The sequence below is a fragment of the Larimichthys crocea genome, chromosome VII, assembly GCF_000972845.2.
Source record: "Larimichthys crocea isolate SSNF chromosome VII, L_crocea_2.0, whole genome shotgun sequence".
Classification (NCBI taxonomy): domain Eukaryota; kingdom Metazoa; phylum Chordata; class Actinopteri; family Sciaenidae; genus Larimichthys; species Larimichthys crocea.
In genome coordinates, this window is record NC_040017.1 from 22,042,097 (window position 1) to 22,059,878 (window position 17,782).

General features: G+C 44.6%; 1 protein-coding gene across 1 annotated transcript in view; it reads right to left on the bottom strand.

Moving 5' to 3' along the window:
* Positions 1-17,782, bottom strand: part of fndc3a (fibronectin type III domain containing 3A) — a 41,305-nt gene that overhangs the window by 5,832 nt on the left and 17,691 nt on the right. The window contains exons 4-22 of the mRNA XM_010743364.3: positions 12,699-12,775; positions 12,342-12,588; positions 11,760-12,059; positions 10,943-11,001; positions 9,621-9,787; positions 9,464-9,523; positions 9,246-9,384; positions 8,631-8,684; positions 8,402-8,526; positions 8,033-8,207; positions 7,687-7,773; positions 5,119-5,257; positions 4,326-4,394; positions 4,081-4,199; positions 3,019-3,124; positions 2,631-2,806; positions 2,351-2,464; positions 2,073-2,222; positions 346-692 (exon numbers count right to left, since the gene is read on the bottom strand). Coding sequence (XP_010741666.3) covers positions 346-692; positions 2,073-2,222; positions 2,351-2,464; positions 2,631-2,806; positions 3,019-3,124; positions 4,081-4,199; positions 4,326-4,394; positions 5,119-5,257; positions 7,687-7,773; positions 8,033-8,207; positions 8,402-8,526; positions 8,631-8,684; positions 9,246-9,384; positions 9,464-9,523; positions 9,621-9,787; positions 10,943-11,001; positions 11,760-12,059; positions 12,342-12,588; positions 12,699-12,775 — 2,710 coding nt within the window. The remainder of the gene's footprint in view (positions 1-345; positions 693-2,072; positions 2,223-2,350; positions 2,465-2,630; positions 2,807-3,018; positions 3,125-4,080; positions 4,200-4,325; positions 4,395-5,118; positions 5,258-7,686; positions 7,774-8,032; positions 8,208-8,401; positions 8,527-8,630; positions 8,685-9,245; positions 9,385-9,463; positions 9,524-9,620; positions 9,788-10,942; positions 11,002-11,759; positions 12,060-12,341; positions 12,589-12,698; positions 12,776-17,782) is intronic.

Here is a 17,782-nt window from a genome sequence, read left to right on the forward strand (position 1 = left end):
CCTGTGTGGATTTGATGACATGAATTGTTGTTTTATTATCCTGATACGATTTGAGCCATGGTACGTTTGTAAGTTTGGACACCACGACTGTTTCCCAAACAGCTGCCATCCCGTCTGGAATAAGTTGGATTTAGAAATTAAACTAATTACATTTAGCTTCAGTTGTCCCCTCTGGCATCCTTTGCTGCAAAGCATCACAGGCTGAGTTAATACACTAGCGTGGTGTGTAATTGATTTGTATCACATTCTTTGACTCGTGGCTGCCGAGATCTAACAGTGTGAGAAAACTGTTCGCTCTTGTTGACATCAGAAAGGTGCAAAGTTGTGTAATACAAGTGCGCCGACCTGTAGCTGGTGTCAGGCTGCAGGTGCTGGATGATGTGTTTGGTGACGGGACCAATATTGATGGGCTGCCGCTCTCCGAGGTCAACCAGGTAGGAAGTGATCTCGGAGCCGTGATCACACGGGGGGTCCCAGCAGATGCCCAGGCAGGTGGACGGAGAGTAGAACGGTGGCGGCCTGGAAACGGCGTCCTCGTCTTCCTCGTCTTCATCTACGTCCACTGAAGTCTCGTACCTTTGCAGCTCGGACTCCTTCAGCGCGTAGATGTTGCTGACGGCCGCGGGCACGGAGCAGGGCGTCTGGCACAACACTGCCTCGCTGAAGGGCCCCACGCCGGCCACATTCACAGCCTGAACAACAGCGAGACAGAGTAGAGTCAGCTAATCAGGTAAAGCCTCGCTTGAGACATGAAAAAGACACGTGTAGCGTCCACATTTGACCACAAGGTGGAGTTCCAATGTAAACATGATTGGTATTTGTTGCAACAACCCAACAAGTGTAATTATTTATATTATTTGACTATATAGGGGGGGGAGGCTTTTCATCAACTATCAAAATGAAAGTCTGGTTTTACAGCGTGAGATAATTAGGGGTGGTCTGATTTATTGTACCAAACAAGTGGACTAATAGTGGCAAAGGGGGAAATAAACACGACATATGTGCTGCGTTTCTTCCTTTCTCCCCTGTTGGACCACAAAAGAAGCTGCAAGAGAACAGCACGGCCTGAAATCTCAAGCTGAACCAGACCCCAAGGACAGAGCCACCGTTTTAATGCCAGAATCTGTCTCGCCTTTTACACAAACGCTTCATTGGTCACGGCCTAAAAATGCACAAGAGACATGGTGTAACCCTGCTGCTACATCACAGCCTGTTCATCACGACGGAGCGTAAGTGTTAGTGTTAGCATTAGTTGGCTAATCACACAAAAATCAATCCTAAAAAACGAACTCGTCTTCTGGTGACTGACTCACCACAAATGTTTTTCCAAATCATCACCAACCAAAACCAATCTGGAGCCTTTAAAATGTGTCCTTATATTCTCCATAAATCAGCTGCAACCTGTTGGCACGATGCTATTCATCACGTCGCAAAGTTTTTTAGACAATTACGAGTGTGAGGAGAGACATCTGGGTTTATGAGTATTGTCTTTCCTGCTCAGACTGAAGAAATGTCTGAAATTCTGCCTCCTTGAACTGACTGAACTTGCTCCAGATCTCATCTTCCCAGACATTTTCCACTCGGCAGAGGATTAATAACAATCCACACCGTTTAAATGAGGTCTTCTCAAACATTGTCATGCCTTTGAGGGATTGGACCCCTAACCCCCGACAGTGTTGCATTCTTTAATCCTTTGCGCCACGATGGCAAAGAGTGAGAAGAGTGAGAACACCGTAATAAATCAAATATTTAAAAGAAGAACAAATACCGTGAATAGTTCTATTTCTATCAAATGATGGTGAGACGATGACGTTACTTTAAAAATTCCCCGCTGATCTTTGCTGTTCTTATCTCGTTGAGATAACCTTTACTTGTCAGACTATTATTTTTAATGGGAGCACTCTGGATTCTTCATGAAGACTTCATAAAAATAATCGTACCTTATTACTTTTGTAAGGTGAGATATTTTTTATTTAATTGTACAAGGTGTGATCTCATTCTAGCTTTAGTTTTTTTTGGGGGGAACAGATGAAAATTACCCAGGGGCTTTTTAAGTGTTTATTAGTGCTCACCTGTGCCCGGCAGAAGTAGTTGGTTGCAGGCAGCAGCCCCTTCATTTCGTGGCTGAGCCCTGGTCCACTGTAACACACCTGCATGCTGCCCTCGGCGGCTCCCCACTCGACACGAAACTCTGTCACCGGAGCTCCATTGCAAGGAGGCGCCTGTAAGACAGAACAGCAATGAAAACTGCTTTAGTAATGCAGCAATGTGTAGATTTTATGGCCTCCAAATGATGCAAGAATTATGTTTTATAGGTCAGTTGAGGGGATGGAAGTGGAGCTGGTCTCACCTCCCAGCTAACAACAACACAGCTGGGCGATTTGCATGTGGTGGAAGGAGCCTTGCACTGCTCTGGGGCCCCGGGGCCAGTTGTAACCTCAAAGCGCTCTGAAAGAGGTCCGAACTATCCGCACACAAAAGAACAAAAAAAATTTAATACAACTGAAAAACATATTACACTTTTTAAATCACATTAAGTGAGAGAGGGCTGAACGCCTGTAGCAGGGAAAAAAAAACAAAAAAAAAACAATCCCTTTTATTGATGGATCAGTCCTGACAGTGTTTCTCACCCCAGCCTTGTTTGCCGCTTTGAGCCGGAAGCTGTAGGTTTTACCAGGCAATAAGCCTCCCACTGAGCAGTCCAGATCTGGACCCTGGTAAACCTCCCTGCTCTCCTCAGACTGCGGCCCACTCACTTCTACGCTGTAGCAGGACACTGGGCTGCCTCCGTCTATCTGAGGGGGACCTAGGACATTTGAGCAGCCAGCGTTTATAAATCAATGCTTTAAAAAGAGGAAATAATACAGTATACAGACGAGGATGAACGCACAAAAACTGTAAAGTACAAACTGCATAATCAAAGCTCAACGCTTTGAGGTACTTCACTAGACAAATAAATACATCAACAGGAGCTAGAATACATCCCACGCACATCTGAGTTGGAGAGAAATGACTCACCCCAGCGCAGTTGCACCTCCCTGGCTTTGGGCTTGCCCACCAGCCGAGGGGGCTGGCAGGGCCCTGGGGGCACTGCGGGAGTCTGGACCTGCAGGGTCTCCGAAAGCTTGCAAGGGAAGACAACACAACAATTAAGAGACTTGGAGGGGAAAAAAAACAAATTGACAATCTCACCCCCTCCTCCTCTATTTCTCTGTCTCACACAGACACACACAGATTGTCATTTTCAGCAGCTTATCAGACTGATTCAGGCAGACCAGAGAGAAGACAAACGTGAATTTTCAAAAGAAGAAGAAAAAAAAGCTACACCTGCGTGCAGAGAAATATGCTGAATTCTTTACAAAGCCCTGGATTAAGGTGGACAGATTGTCTGGCGAGTGATAAAATAGGACTCTCAACTTCTGCGACAAAAGGCAAAACATGTGAGTGTTATGTCACATGGTGGTGCGCCAAAAGGCAGGATCCTGCCACCATGAGTCATGTTTCTTTACAAGCCCCGGGCATGAATAAATGCATGCACTAACAGCTGATGAAGAAATTAATGAAGAGTGTCTGTAAACCGAACTAATGAAGAAATACATCCTCTGACACATGCAGGGAGGGTTAATCGATTAGCAGGCTTTGTCTTGTACTTACACACCAGGAAGCATAGTCTAATCTCCCAACATAGGCTGAATGACAATTTCCTATTAAAACTCTCCATAAATAGAGTTCGAATCTGGAATTATTCATGTAGAATTTATCAGATAACCGCGGGATTCATGGCTGCCTGCTCTCACGCTTACAGTATATATTACAGCCGAGAAATGCACCGATAATAGGAGAAAAACAGTGCACAGCGATGAGGTATAGACAAAGAAGTGTAGGTAATTAAAATCTGAGTCACAGATTATAATTTTAATAGCGATTCTCGTACTCGATTGCGTATGTTTCATAAAACAAAAAAAGCAGGTGCGGTTTTGTGATCCCTTTTCTGCCTGTGATAAAATCCTAAGTGCTCAGCGAACTCTTCCCGTGGCAAAACACAAGGCTGTGCACATGTGCTGATGCTGAATGACTCACCGGGCTCTGTCCCCCCTCGCTCATGCAGTAAACTCGCGTCTGGTAGGAGCAGCCGGGCTTCAAGCCTTCGCACACGTGCTCCATCGCAGGCCCTGAGTAAACCAGCTCCCATGACAAGCCTAGGTGCGAACAACATTGCCAATAAAATTTTAATTATTTCAAACCGACAAATGTTTTCAATGCCCCAAACATCCGTTTCCAACACGACTAATTAAACACTTTTATTATCGCCAGTTGTGCCGTACCGCTTAAGCCTTCAGACAGCTCCACGACATACTTTGTGACTTCTGCTCCGCCGTTATCTTTCGGTGGCTCTAAAAAGCAAAACAAACAAAAAAAAAAATCAGCATCAACCTGCACCAACTTCTTCAAATAGGTATCTTAGAAATTGACTGTTTGTGTACAGCATGTGTATTTATTAGAAAACAGTTATAGTGTGTATATGAAGTGTTTGTTCAACATGCTTTCGTACCTTTAAAGAATCATCACTGTTAATAATAATCATGATGATAACAGTGTAATATCAACAACAGCAGCCCTGCTCAATAATTTATTTGCTCCAGTGTGTATGACACAGGAGTGACTCGATAACAAAGCCGCCTTTCAAAACTTAAAAAACTAATTTATAAAGTATTAGAAGTAAGACGTGTAAATGTAGATGAGGCGAGATTCATCAACAATGTGGCCTTTTTCGCCCCCTCGGATTTCTTCAGAAACCAATTTTAGTGGAGCAGAGAGGGACAAAGTAGACAGACATCTGACACTTTTTTTTATTTATTATTAAAGCAGCGGATGATGCGTTTGAGCTTGTCTAATGAAGTTTAAGACAGATTCATGCCGATCTAAGGACGAGAACTGTCATCCGTCTACTGTACAGACAAGTTGGAATGTCATCCGTCTCTGGCACATTCATCTCTGTTCAGACACAGCACAATGAGGAAAAGTGAAATTGTAAATTGGCCTTTCTAGGCTGTCAACTACATTTAAAAGTGAAGGGTATTGATAAAGGGTGAGGGGCAATTCAGAGGAAACGCTCACCCCAGGCCATCTTGAAGCTGTTGGGCAGGACTCTTCCTCTGATGACAGGCCTGCAGGGGCTGCCGGGTCTGTCTGGATTTGTGATGAACTCGACCACCTGGCTCGGGTTACTCTTCCCCTCCGAGTTGTATGCCGCCACCTGGAGGTGGAGCGCGAACACAGGCGGTGAGAAATCATATTATTCCTCTCGTTTGCACAGATGAGCCAATGAGGGCAAGTGTATAAAGGTCATTATGTTTCCTGATAACAAGCTGGTGACTAGACTCGGAGAAGGGTAATGAAGGGATCTGAGAGAGAGAGAGTGAGTGTAGCACTCTCTGCCTGCAACTAAAATGGCCACAGACAAATGCCACATTATCAAAAAGATGTAGCTGCGAGGCATCTACAGATACATTTCAGCTAAATTGTTTAGACACCGCAAGCATCGCAATCTAAAAAAAAACAAGTCAATAAGCTTTAGCGTCATTTGCATTTCAGTGCGGCACGTCTGCGATAATATGGAAATCTGTGTGAGCCTGCTGAGTACGGCTCATCCGCATACTGTACCCGAGACAAACCTGCACACAGCACAGAGGCTCCAGTCGCACTGCACAGCCGGATAATTGGAAACGAGGGAGGAAGGAGTGACTAATGAATATTTCTATCATTTGGGCATATGGCAGTTTGTTTGGGTAATACAAAACCTTTCTGTCAGGATCATGTTTAGGAACGCTGTGCTGCAGATTTTTCTGCCTGAGCTTTTTAATTCTCTCACCAGCCTATGCATTCATATATCTAACAGATAGAAAGAGCACTTGTTGTTGCTGTTGTCACAGGAAAACAAAAGAGGTGTTAAGGAGGGAGGGGTACTTGAAATGCTTGTGGTGCAGCTTCCAGCTTCAACTGATAACCGAGTCTAATCACAACTCTTTAGTCAACCTGACAATGTCCAAGGTATGAAATATAATTTAGTTACACATAATTTGTGCAATAAATAAAACTCTGATCTGTACTTAAAAGGAGGACGGTGTTATTTACTTTTGTTTTTGTCAATATATCTCATATAAGGACTAAAACCACCAATGCATTAGTGTGTCACCGACTCTCTCCTACTCTGTGTGTAGCACTCAGCCCCGGGCTCATTGGTTCAAGACATAGATCAGCGAGACATTGTAGTTTAACCCAAACAGGAGTAAAAAGTGTATTTGTTGGGCATAAACATGCTACCGAGTATTTACAGAAGCAGGATCATCACTAAACACGGTGACGAAGTTCATCTTAACAGTGAAAACACTTTCTGGGAAAGAAATCTACGGCACAGAGGCGACACGCATGCAGTGCTTGTCAACGCTTATCGTTTCTTTCCGCCTTTTTATGGGCGACACTGTGCTGCTGACAATTAAAACTGCTCGCCCTCGCAAGATTTTAAAGCGTAGGTTTGGTCGTCTGCCCTAAAACCTGCAGGCTTCTGAAATCATTAACTGATCCGTCATGAGATGTGTTGTGCTTTTTCCTGCTTCGTTCTCGCCGAGTCAAACTATGCCTGCAGACACGTTACAACAGAGGCCATCTGCAGCCTTCACAGAGCCACATTTACACGCTCGACACATTCATAAATCTACCTGGAATATATCCAGGAATGATTGCAAAAACAAAAGTAAGGAGCAAACTGTTAAAACCATTTGATGTTTTTCTTGTGACGGTGTTAATCAGAGCTCTTAAAGTCAGTGATCTTTTACTATTTTCATACTGACCCCACCTAAATTAATTCATACGCAGGTCTTCAACTTAATGTATATCATTCCTATATTAATTAACGGCAACTGGATTGTTGCTGCTCAGCTTATTACCAGTAGCACCATACGTCTTTCTTGCAACGACCACCGTCTACGCCAGGTGAAGGACGATCACCTGTGATTCATCAGAGCCATTTAAGCAAGTAGTGAATAGCCAAAAGCTCTTTTTACTCAGAGATTCTGTCTGTACACCCTGCTTTGTTTTCTTTTTCTCCACACTTCACACTTGGACCAAACAGTGCCGACATAATGCCGCCTCACTGTGTGATTGATTTCAGATAGCGTCACAGTGTTCCGGAAGAAAAAAGAAAAAAGTTTGACATGTAACAGCAGCGTCTGCGTCCAATGTGACGTCTGTGTCCCGTGCTGCCAGCTCATCCTTTTTATACAGTCTGTCCATTCAGCTCTGTTAGTACCGTTGCTGCTCAAAGGTGGAACACAAATAAACCCTCCGCTTTTTCTGTGTCTTTTCGTTTTATACAGAATGTGAGGCAGGATAACGTCACAACATTCCCGCCTCTGTAAAAAAAGAAGCTAAACAATTAGGAGAGAACATCAGTATGACGGAGGAATACAGACCTAAACTTGCTTGAATAGTTCTCCTGTTTGTGCTGTTAGTTGCCCACTGTCCTGATGACAAAATCCTGCAAACAGATGAGTCATAGGGCCACTGCGGGCCTCAGAGCCCTCCCTGCCTGAAGTCCATCCCCTCTGCACATGCATACTCCACTGCAGCCTAAATTAAACCTGTGGATCACTGGCTTCAGCTGCAACCATCACAGGTCTCACTTACCCTAAACTTGTACTTGGTACTCCTGTGGAGATTCCTGATGGTGCAGGAGAGTTCGTCCCCGTCGTAGCTTGGCTGGAAGCCGTATCCCTGGTACAAAGACAAATGACAAAGGGAGAAAGAAAACAACCATGTGAGCAATGACTTACCAGACAACCACAGCACAGAAAACAAAGTGGTTCTCAGGAGACAAACAGCTTCAGGGGATACGGGAAGTTTTTTGTGTTTTCCCTGACAGGCACTATGTCTGCAAGTAGTTGCAGGCAGAAGGTGGCAGTAGCTATAAATGTCATGAAACTTTTAGGAAAAACGAATTTCTCAATTTAAAAAGAGTCTGTGAGCAACATACCGAGCCTTCCTCCTCCATCTCCAAAATATAGAAGATGTCGTCCTCCTTTGGAGAGCTAGTGGGCCTCTGCCACTTCAGACACAGCCAGGTCACCCCCGCCATCTCCAGCTCTGGAGGGAAGGGTGGCAATGGCACACTGCATGAGGTGAACAGGTCCACCACTTCACTGAACTCGCTGGGGAAGGGCAGAGAGAGAGAGAGAGAGACAGAGGATGGGAGAGAATGAGAGAGAGGGGGACAGGAGAGACAGATTGAGAGAGACACATGCACACACAGATGGAGACAGTGAATGGAAGAAACAGTAACATAAAAAATGGACAACATGGAGGGTGCCGTCCGGGAAATAATCCAACATGTTCAGGCGCCTACCTCACACCCATGTCATTTTTGGCTGAAAGGCGGAAGGAGTATCTTGAAGCTGGTGAGAGCTTGGTCACTCTGTACTGCTTCTGAGGTCCATAGTAGCACTGTTCATAAATCCCAGTGCCCTTGCCCTTCAGAGGACAAAGTCTTTAGTTTAACTCGAAATCTCAGTTGTGCATAAATCACGTGTGTGGTGCGGTGTTTATCGTTTCTTTAATGATAAATAAATAAATACCTCATCCCATTGAAGATGGTAGTTTTGGATTTTGGAACCATTGTCACATGGAGCCTGTAGACACACCGAAGATTTTACAGTTTTATTATTATATCTCGCTCATCATCTCAACATTTTATAGGCAAATTACATTTTTGTAGCGCTAAACATTTCCTAAGATAATTATAAAGAAGCAACCTGCAGCACTAATAATAACGCACACGGTGCAGCCAGGTGTGCAGCACACTTTTCTATGGTTTAATTAAATCAGCTAAATCTGCAGAGCATGCATTGCTTGTTGCTGTGTGTGTGTGTGTGTGTGTCTCTCACACTCTCGTGCATTTAAAAACACACGCCTGGGAGGTGATCTGTGCTACCACGCTGAATCTCATCAGCAGCTGTTGAGGAAGGAGAGATTATTTCTGAATTCTCCCTTTCACCCAGCCAGTTTGGGGATGTTTACCGGGCGAACGGTTTAGTCATTAACCCTCTGCTGTGAGGCTACTTATGTATCAAAAAGGTGCCACAGCTAACAAATGATGCCATGGTCTAAATGTTTTCTTGTTTTCTGTCACATATGTGATGTTGCTTCTTCTTGTCCTCCACACTTCAAAAAACAATCCTGCTCGTTTTTACCTTCCACTGGAGTACGAGTGTGTTCTTGGTCCCGCTGGCCTTCCTGGGAGGATTTGGAGGATCTGGCTCACAGCTTAAAGTGGTGAAGCTCACAGCCTCTGACGGGCTTCCCTGTAAACAGTTACACATGGCCTGGACCCTGAGGAAAGAAGAACAAAGCGGTTACAAAATGTTCCTCTGTGCATTAACACTGTAAACATGCAGAGGGTTAGACCAACCTGACATGATAGTCCGTTGCTGGTCGAAGGTCTTCAAAAGTAGCACTTAGTTCTTCCCCACTGCATAAAAGAAAAACATTATTTAGTGTTGTTTCAAATAACTGTATGTAAAATCGCAGGCATGTACTGTAGCATCCTGCTGTTAGTACTCACTCACCAGTACATGCTCTTGTACTTTCCATCCTTGCCGCTAAACGAGATGGACACCTCGTAGCTGAAGGGCTCCTGGGGGCTGCAGTCATCCTCCGCACTGCCGTTCTCACTCTCTGGCTTGGTGGGCGCACTCCAGGTCACTACTGCTTCCCTTGCCTGGATGTCCGACACCTATCATATCAAAAGTTTCACAGGTCACTAACGAGCTGAGGCAGCACAATCAGACCCGGATGTGGATAACTCGTGCAAAATCTCAGGATAGACTTTTCTAAATTTTACATCCAAAAAGTCTTGCCCCAGACTTCTAGGTCTTTATCATGCGGAAAACATCTCAGTCTTAAATTTCCAAAGAGATAGGGATCAAAATATTCACGCTGGTGCCACTGCCGTACACTTGGCAGGGATGTGTTGTGCAATCCAAAGATTTTTAATTCTGTTTTGAAGAGGTTTAAAAATAGCCTGAGACACACAGCAGGGGGGGGGACTCATATGTGGAAGAATTCAATCAGGTCAAGTCTGCACCTCCTCCTCCTCATCTTCCCCTCTGCCCTCTGGGGCTTACCTTACTCCTTTACTTCCCACAGTTAGATTCTCAGTCGTTTAACAAACCAGCGTTGTTAAACGACTGAAAATCCACTTTCCATTGAAGCTGAACCTTCCCTGTATTAAACATCCTCTCTTAACTTTATGCATCATCTGTCCAAATAGACTTGTTTTGCTACTTTTACACTGAGTTCAGACCTTACAGAGTATGACAAATCCAATCTTATGAGGTCAAGGAAATTCTATTTTGAGTTCTACTGATTCCCATCCAGCTGCTGTCAAAACAGCTATTTCCCCTTTGTGTTTATCCACAGTGCTGCGCCACTAAACAAAGGTTGTTCAAGGGTTTTCAATTTCAAATAATGATAATAATAATAATAATACAAGACTTTTGCAGACATGTGTAATATATAAGTGTAATATTTAATCTTGTCTATGAGCCAGCAAACATAACACCACGAGGATGTGAGAGTTTGGTAATTCAGTGGAAAAAAAAGCTCAAACCGTTTAGTAACTGCTAGCCTAGTTGTTTGGCGACACGTTTGGGAATAGAAAAGCCCCACGTGGATGCTAGTCAGCAAGTCTGACTCCATTACCGAGATGTCAGCAAGAATTAATCATGGATGTTAATAGAATGTTTAATGACGCAACACATTTGCATCATTATGGGTTTTCATGAACACAGCACTAATAGTCACATAAAATTGTGCAATTAGTATTAATTAGATTAAGAAAAACACAAAAACAAAAAAGAAAACAGATGAAGCAGAAATGAATACTAACCACTGGTTTGCTGATGGTACTCAACAGTGCTTGCAGGGCCTGAGCTTCCTCATCCAGCTCTGAGGAGAGGAAAGAAAACACGGATTTATGAAATGTCTGTCTTTCAAAAAAACTGACTTACAGCATGTTACTACGGTAACATTTGTCTATGTAAAGTCTGTTTGCATCTTGGACGGTGTAGTAATGGGTGTAACTTTGCCGCATCTATCTAATATCTGGTGGTATAACTACACTTATGTCAGTAAACTACATGAAGCAGGTTTTACCGACGACTTTCCTGATCAAAAAGTAGAAAAAAATACGTGGATCTAATTTATTGTAGCTAAAAGAAATGATGCACTCATGAGGAGGGTTGTTGCCGCAATCATAGACAAGTCAAGTTCACAAACGTAGATACATTTGGACGCTTGTATACCCACCTCTAACAGAACACATCGGCTTCATCCCCCTTCATTGAAATTATCAAAAGTTAAAAAACACCCCATTTAATTTCCCTTCTCATAATTCAGTGTTCCAAGATTTCATGAGGTCATAAGGTGAAATAATTTTTCCCTCAACTTTCAAAATTGACAGTAATTCCTTAATTATGTACTGGTGTCGCCAAGTGTGCGGTCTTGTGATTAATGAGCAGTCAGAGTTCATGTAATCAAGAATAATGTTGGACATGTTGCTGATCCCTCACCGCCACCAGCTGCTGCAGCTAATGAGGCGCTATTCTGAGCGCCTAAACACAACACACTCCAAACATCCGGAAAAATTCTGCATGTCAGCCCGATTGTAAACTTGGACAAACCCCCTGCCCTTTAACCCTCCTTACCTCCTGACTCTCCGTTTTTGCCCCTGCCTGCCTGCTTGTCGGGGCCGGCCACTGCGTGGCTGAGCTGTCCCTGCTCCGCCTCCAGCCCTTTCCCGCCGACGCCGTTGTGAATGTCAACAGTCATAGGGCTGCTGCAAGTCTTCTGCGGTGAAGAGGGAGGGCTGTCCTTCACCTGCCCTCCTCCTCCACCTCCCTGACGGTCCTTTAGTTTCTTCTGCAGACGCTCGTATGTTTTGCACGTTCTGTCGTCTCGGTGAACGAACGTGGGGCGTCCGTGTTGGGAGTGAGAATCTGCAGAGACTGAAGGAACAAAGAGGCAACACTTGTGAGTTTTTTTTACAGACAGGCAGGAGCACAAATGTCTGGTGGCCAGATAAACAGGTCAAAAAAATGGCAAACTCACAGGTTAATATGAAAGGGAATACAAATAAACAGAGTGGGAGTGAGATAACCCCCTTAAGATTAAAAAAAACACTTGACTCGGGCCTTGATTGTATAACTGTGTATGCAACAAATAAAGTGTTGGGAACAAATAAAAAACATCCTGATATAATAACACTGACACTGCTGTCTCCAACTCACCCTGCTCTGAGTAGATATGAGCTGGATGGTACTGGGAGATGTACTGAGAGCTCATGTCGCCCACGCCGCCCGGCATACCCGTGTACAGGTGGGGTGGCGGGGGCATCATGGCAGGGTGAGGGATGAAGGCAGGCAGGTGGGCATGGGGTGGAGGTGGAGGGTGGTGGAGAGGGGAGTGGCCCCCGGGGTGGAACTCTGGTTGCTGAGGTAAAACCAGAACCCGCCGCACGCCGTTCTCTTCTATGATCTGAAGAGAAAAACAAACAAGAGCGCAGGACGCAGATATCAAAAGCTGCCCACAGATCGACAAGATGCCAATCAGTTACACTGCAACTGGAAATAGTAAGGAGGTAATACCTGTGAAACGTATCCAGGAGGCACATAGATTGGAGGCACTGAACCATTTGGAGACATCATGGGAACCTGAGCAGGACCTGTAAAGAAAGAAGGAGCAAGATCAAACACTTTCCCGCAGGGCAAACAGCTGTTTCATCTGTGGTAAATAGTACTGAGACTATTAGAGCAGTGCGCAGGGCTGAAATTACAGCCTCTGTCTGGCCCGATTCATTCAAGCCTTAGCCTAACAGCTTACAATTGTTTCCACACCGAGCACACACAAATGCATAAACATAAATAAAAGTTTAGTTTAAATGATGAAGTGCCGTCGGATAATAACTATACTACAGGTTTATGTTGATGCCTTGAGTTACAAATATTTCAGAAAACGTGTTTTTTCCCCATCAGCAACTCGACTCGAGGAGACGTCGACTTTCTCCCTTCAGATTTTTGTAGACAGTCTCTGACAGACTTAAACAGATTTATTTCAGTACAGCCTCTTGTCTTTTGTACTCTTGTACTGTCCATCCAGGCCTTTAAAGCACTCAAACTGTCAATCACCGCAAACCTTCATCGCAGATAATAGATGGACTTTTACGTCTGTAACCCTGGACAACCATAACAACTCCTCCCATTTTGCCACCTATCGTATATGACAGTTGGCATGTTTTGACTAGAGCCAACCTCAGCCCAACAGCCAACCTCCGAAGAAAGGAAAATCCCCACGTAGCCGACTCACTCCGCACCAGCTGTATTTTCAACAACCGTTTCATTTTTCAAACAGCTAAGCGAGTAAGAGAAGGCAGAGAAATGCATTTTTCTTAAAAATACTGGCAAACGCAAGATGACCACTTTAGAAAAAAAAAAGTGCTGAGAAACAACAAAGTTTCCTGCGTGGCTCTGTCGTAGGGGGGCAAGTGCAGCGGCTTAGCTCAGCTCGGAGAAGTGACAGCTCAGCAGAAAGCCTGGTAGAGAGAGAGAGAGAGAGAAAGAGAGAGGGACCTCCGTGCCAAGCTTGCACATTCACACATTTCTCTTCTTACAATCCTAAGACATTAACACTGGGGGCCCACCAATGCTAGATGTCATGCAAGGAGAGGGAGGGAAAAAAAAAAGATCCACAACACACACTGACCTCCCGGCGGCCTGCTGGTGGAAGAGTTTTCCTTCATTTTTGTCAAAGCTGCCGTATGCACAGAGAAGGCGCTTCTAAATAAGCAGCCATAACAGGCCCACGACTACAGAGGCAGGCCTGTGTAATGAAACACTGAAACCTCCCACTTCTAACCTCTAGCACCACCCCGTCAGGTGCTGAAGTCCAGGCTCCACCTCTCTGGGAGCAGCAAGTGAATGTTGATATACGGGCCAGCTCCTTTTTGTTAGGAAAACCCGACTTGATGTAGTTTAACACAACAGCCCTGCAATAAATCTGTGGCGGTTATAAAGCTAAATTAAAGAGGTGTCAACTTTATGGTCTGTTTGCGGTGTTGTATTATATTTTACTGAAGATTTTGTTCACCCTGTTACACCAAGCTTAACCTAAACTCTCAGTATAATGTAATAGCATCAGAAGCTCTGGTTTTCATTCACTTCTTTCAGCAGCCACATGTTTCCTATTGAAGCTGTTGATCTCAAATGTTGGCAAGAAATGCTATTGTTCAATAAGAAAGAAACTAGACAAGGACTTTAAGATTGTTCGAAACATATGAGGAATGGATGGACGAACCGGCAGATGAAGAGCTGCACGTGACCTTCAACACTTCGTCACAGCATGTAACACCTTTCACAAGACGACTGGCCTATTTAATTGATGAGAGAAGAAACGTTTGAGCCGATGTTGTTTAAGTATAATGTGTTTTAAAATTAAAATGTACTTTTATTTAGCAGCAGTTAGTCCAAAAAATATGAATAAGCTTGGGAAATGAATCATCTCAGAAACCCAAAAAACAGGAACAGGGTTCATGTTGGCACAGCTCAGGATGAGTTATTAAAACTGGATTTCATTTCAACATAAACGAGCCAAACAAAAGTTTCCTAAAAAACTGGAAGATGCACCGTTTTTTAAAAACAGTTACCGTCTAACGCCAGACAGTCTCACAATTTATTACTTCCCACCGGTAGAAGAGTCACTGGGAAAATATTGTATTAGTCTAACCTGCTAATAAAGTTCATTGGAACAGACAGATAGCAGGTAGGGCTCTTATACTGAAATCAAAAGGGCAAAGAGCTTTGAAGCCCCTCTCAGTGCACCGAGCCAGCAGACTGATAGGCAGTGAGTCATTTCCCTACCGAAGAACACAGGGTCTGCGAGGACACAAATCTCAATTCAGGGAGCATGGGAGAGCTCAGCCTGAATGAAGCCAGTCACACCGCCTCAGCCCTTATTGATTGCCGATTACAATATCATTTGAGTGGGAGTTCAAAGCGCGTACTGTTAACTCCACTCACTTTTAAGACTAATAAATTATGTTGTGCTTATGCCAGGTGCCTGGTGCGCACCTGTGCGACCGCTGATTAAGGAAAACTCCAGTTAGTGCCGCCAGTGTTGACTAACAGGAAACCTGATGAATCACGTTAGCGTTTAATATGACATTGTTTGTCCGTTTAGGCCGAAAGACTTGCGGAGAAGAGGACTAGCGGAAAGCGAAGGGTGAGGGAGGGAGGATGAGGGAGCCACACACACACACATCTAAGAGAGAGAAAGAGAGAAGAGAGGTAGGGTGGAGAATGGAGGGGGGCAAAAAAACACCCACTCTTTTACATCAGACTGACGCACGAGTGCTGACAGAGATCAGATAGAAAAGGCCACATCCCCCTCCTCCTTCCCTCCCCTCCCCCCCCTGAGTCAACCGGAGCATTGGTTGTGCTGACGTGGCCGTGGAGTGCCAGCCTTCCAGAGGAAGCAGCCACGGGAAAAACATCAGTCCTCCCTTCCACAAAAAAAAAAAAAAAAAAAACCGGCTGCCGCTGAGCCAAGAATAGCCACAAACAAGCTGCCCCTTCTGGCAGTGTAAACACAGGCTAGGCAACACTTTGGGTACACCATCATCTTCCGTCAACATCACAGAAGCCATCCTCACCTCTCCGCCTCCTCTGGCATGCTGACAGGATCAACTGGTACGGCGTGTCTGGGTCGACAGGAGGCTGGAGGTTACCGCGACAAGATGGGGATAATTGTTCGAGTTGTGTCAAAAAAGCTGAGGGAGAGACTTGTCAAAGGCCAGGCAACACGTCCACACACACACACACATACATACATACACGGACGTGCAAAAGGTGTTAAGGACACTCTGAGCATCCACCTGTTTCCTCTTGTCTCAAAATGGGTAGAGAGATCATGAACAAACTCAAGTGGGGACTTCACGCTGGTCTCCTAAGGCACACTGCAAACAGAGGAAAACTTGGCAGACGTGGCAAGCCGAGCAAACCGTCGGGTTTAATCGGACGCACAAACGAACCCTCAATTAGACACGAAGAATAAAAAAGAAGCCTGGCTGGGTTAACACAAGAGTGAGTCAGAAAGAAAGACAGAGCGGTGTCATATGGGAACATTCAATAAGCTCTCAATGGCAACATGATCAACTGCGAGCCTATAAAGATGGAGCGGGCTTGATTATTAATTAGAGCTGATAAATTGTCTCCGACCGCAAATAAAGAGGAGAGAGAGGGCAGCCGAGCAGACTAACTGACATAGTCTAATAATTACAGCCAAGCAAGTGAAAGAGGCTAAGTGCTGAGCTGTCAATAAAACAAACAAAAAAAAGTACTAATTGCAAGAAACCCTAACCTTGTTATTTTAAGTGGTGACACTGTGTTCTGTTTTTTTGTGTGTTTTTTGTGCACAGGACAGCACATTTTTTAAAACGCAGGCAGGAAAGATCTTCCATCAATTAAGAGGGTAGTAATTTGCAATAAGTGTAACATTCTATTATCAGATTACGAAGCCACGGACGCGTACGCTTGTCGTTGGCCGTTTAGCATCCGACCACTGTCAAATCCAGGCCGAGAGACAGAGGAGGGGCACAAGTGGGGGGAAAAAAAAAGAAAAAGAAAGAGGAAAAGGGCACTCCGTGTTGATCTGTGTGCAAAACAGAGCCTCGGGGAGGAAGCTGTGCAGTAAACAACGGAACTATTTAATAAGAATAGCCTTTTTTTCCCCCTTAGTTAACTTTGTCTGAATTCCTGATTAAGGCATCTGCGTCGTTCTTGCAACCCCACTGGCACAAATGACGTTTACAGGAGAGGAGGGGAGGGGATCGGTAACCTTCATGCTTGTGCTTATTGCAGAACATCACACTGCTGTTCCTGCTCTCAGCCAGACGGAAACGGAAAAGTTAGTTTTTTTTTAAATAACAAAATTATTAAGCCCTGTTCAGGAAAATTAACATACACTCTCGAACAGCCGTCTCCCATAATGAGAAGCTAATCTTGCAAAACCCACTGATGTTGATAATTTAGTGCAAAAACAGCTGAGCCGGACAGCCTTGTTCCAGACATCCCAACCCTAAATTTAGAAGAAAAACAAAAGTTTGTTGGGGTTTTTTTTTGGAACACCCCTCTCTCTCTCTCATCATCTTTTACCTACCATCCTTTTTTTCTCCTTCCCCCTTGGTATCAACGCAGCAATGGGAGAATGAGTCACGAGCTCAGTCATTCTTAGAGCTACTCACTGCAGAACCTGTGAATGAACCGTGCCTGTGTGTGTGTGTGTGTGTGTGTGCACACGTTCGTGTACATGTACTTAGTAGTTAGGTGGGGGAGGTGTGGCGAGTATAAAAATAATGTGCTAATGTGGTTAATGTGTCTGATGTTTGCACCCAATTATGTGAACCATGATAAACATGCAACCACCCCGAAACCGTGTGCATGGCATAACACCCTCACCACACAGCGTCAGATGTTCAACGGTGCACATCCTGGCTGCTCAGTCTCAGGCACAGGGGACATGACAGCCTCAAGTCCCACTGATAGAAAACAGACTAAGCACATCTGCAGCACCATCAGGAATGAGATGAGGTGTTTCACAGCTATGGCATGAGAGATAAGGGGACAAGTAGACGGATGGGCTGACTGACCAACAAGTATCTAACAAAGAGAAAAGGCAG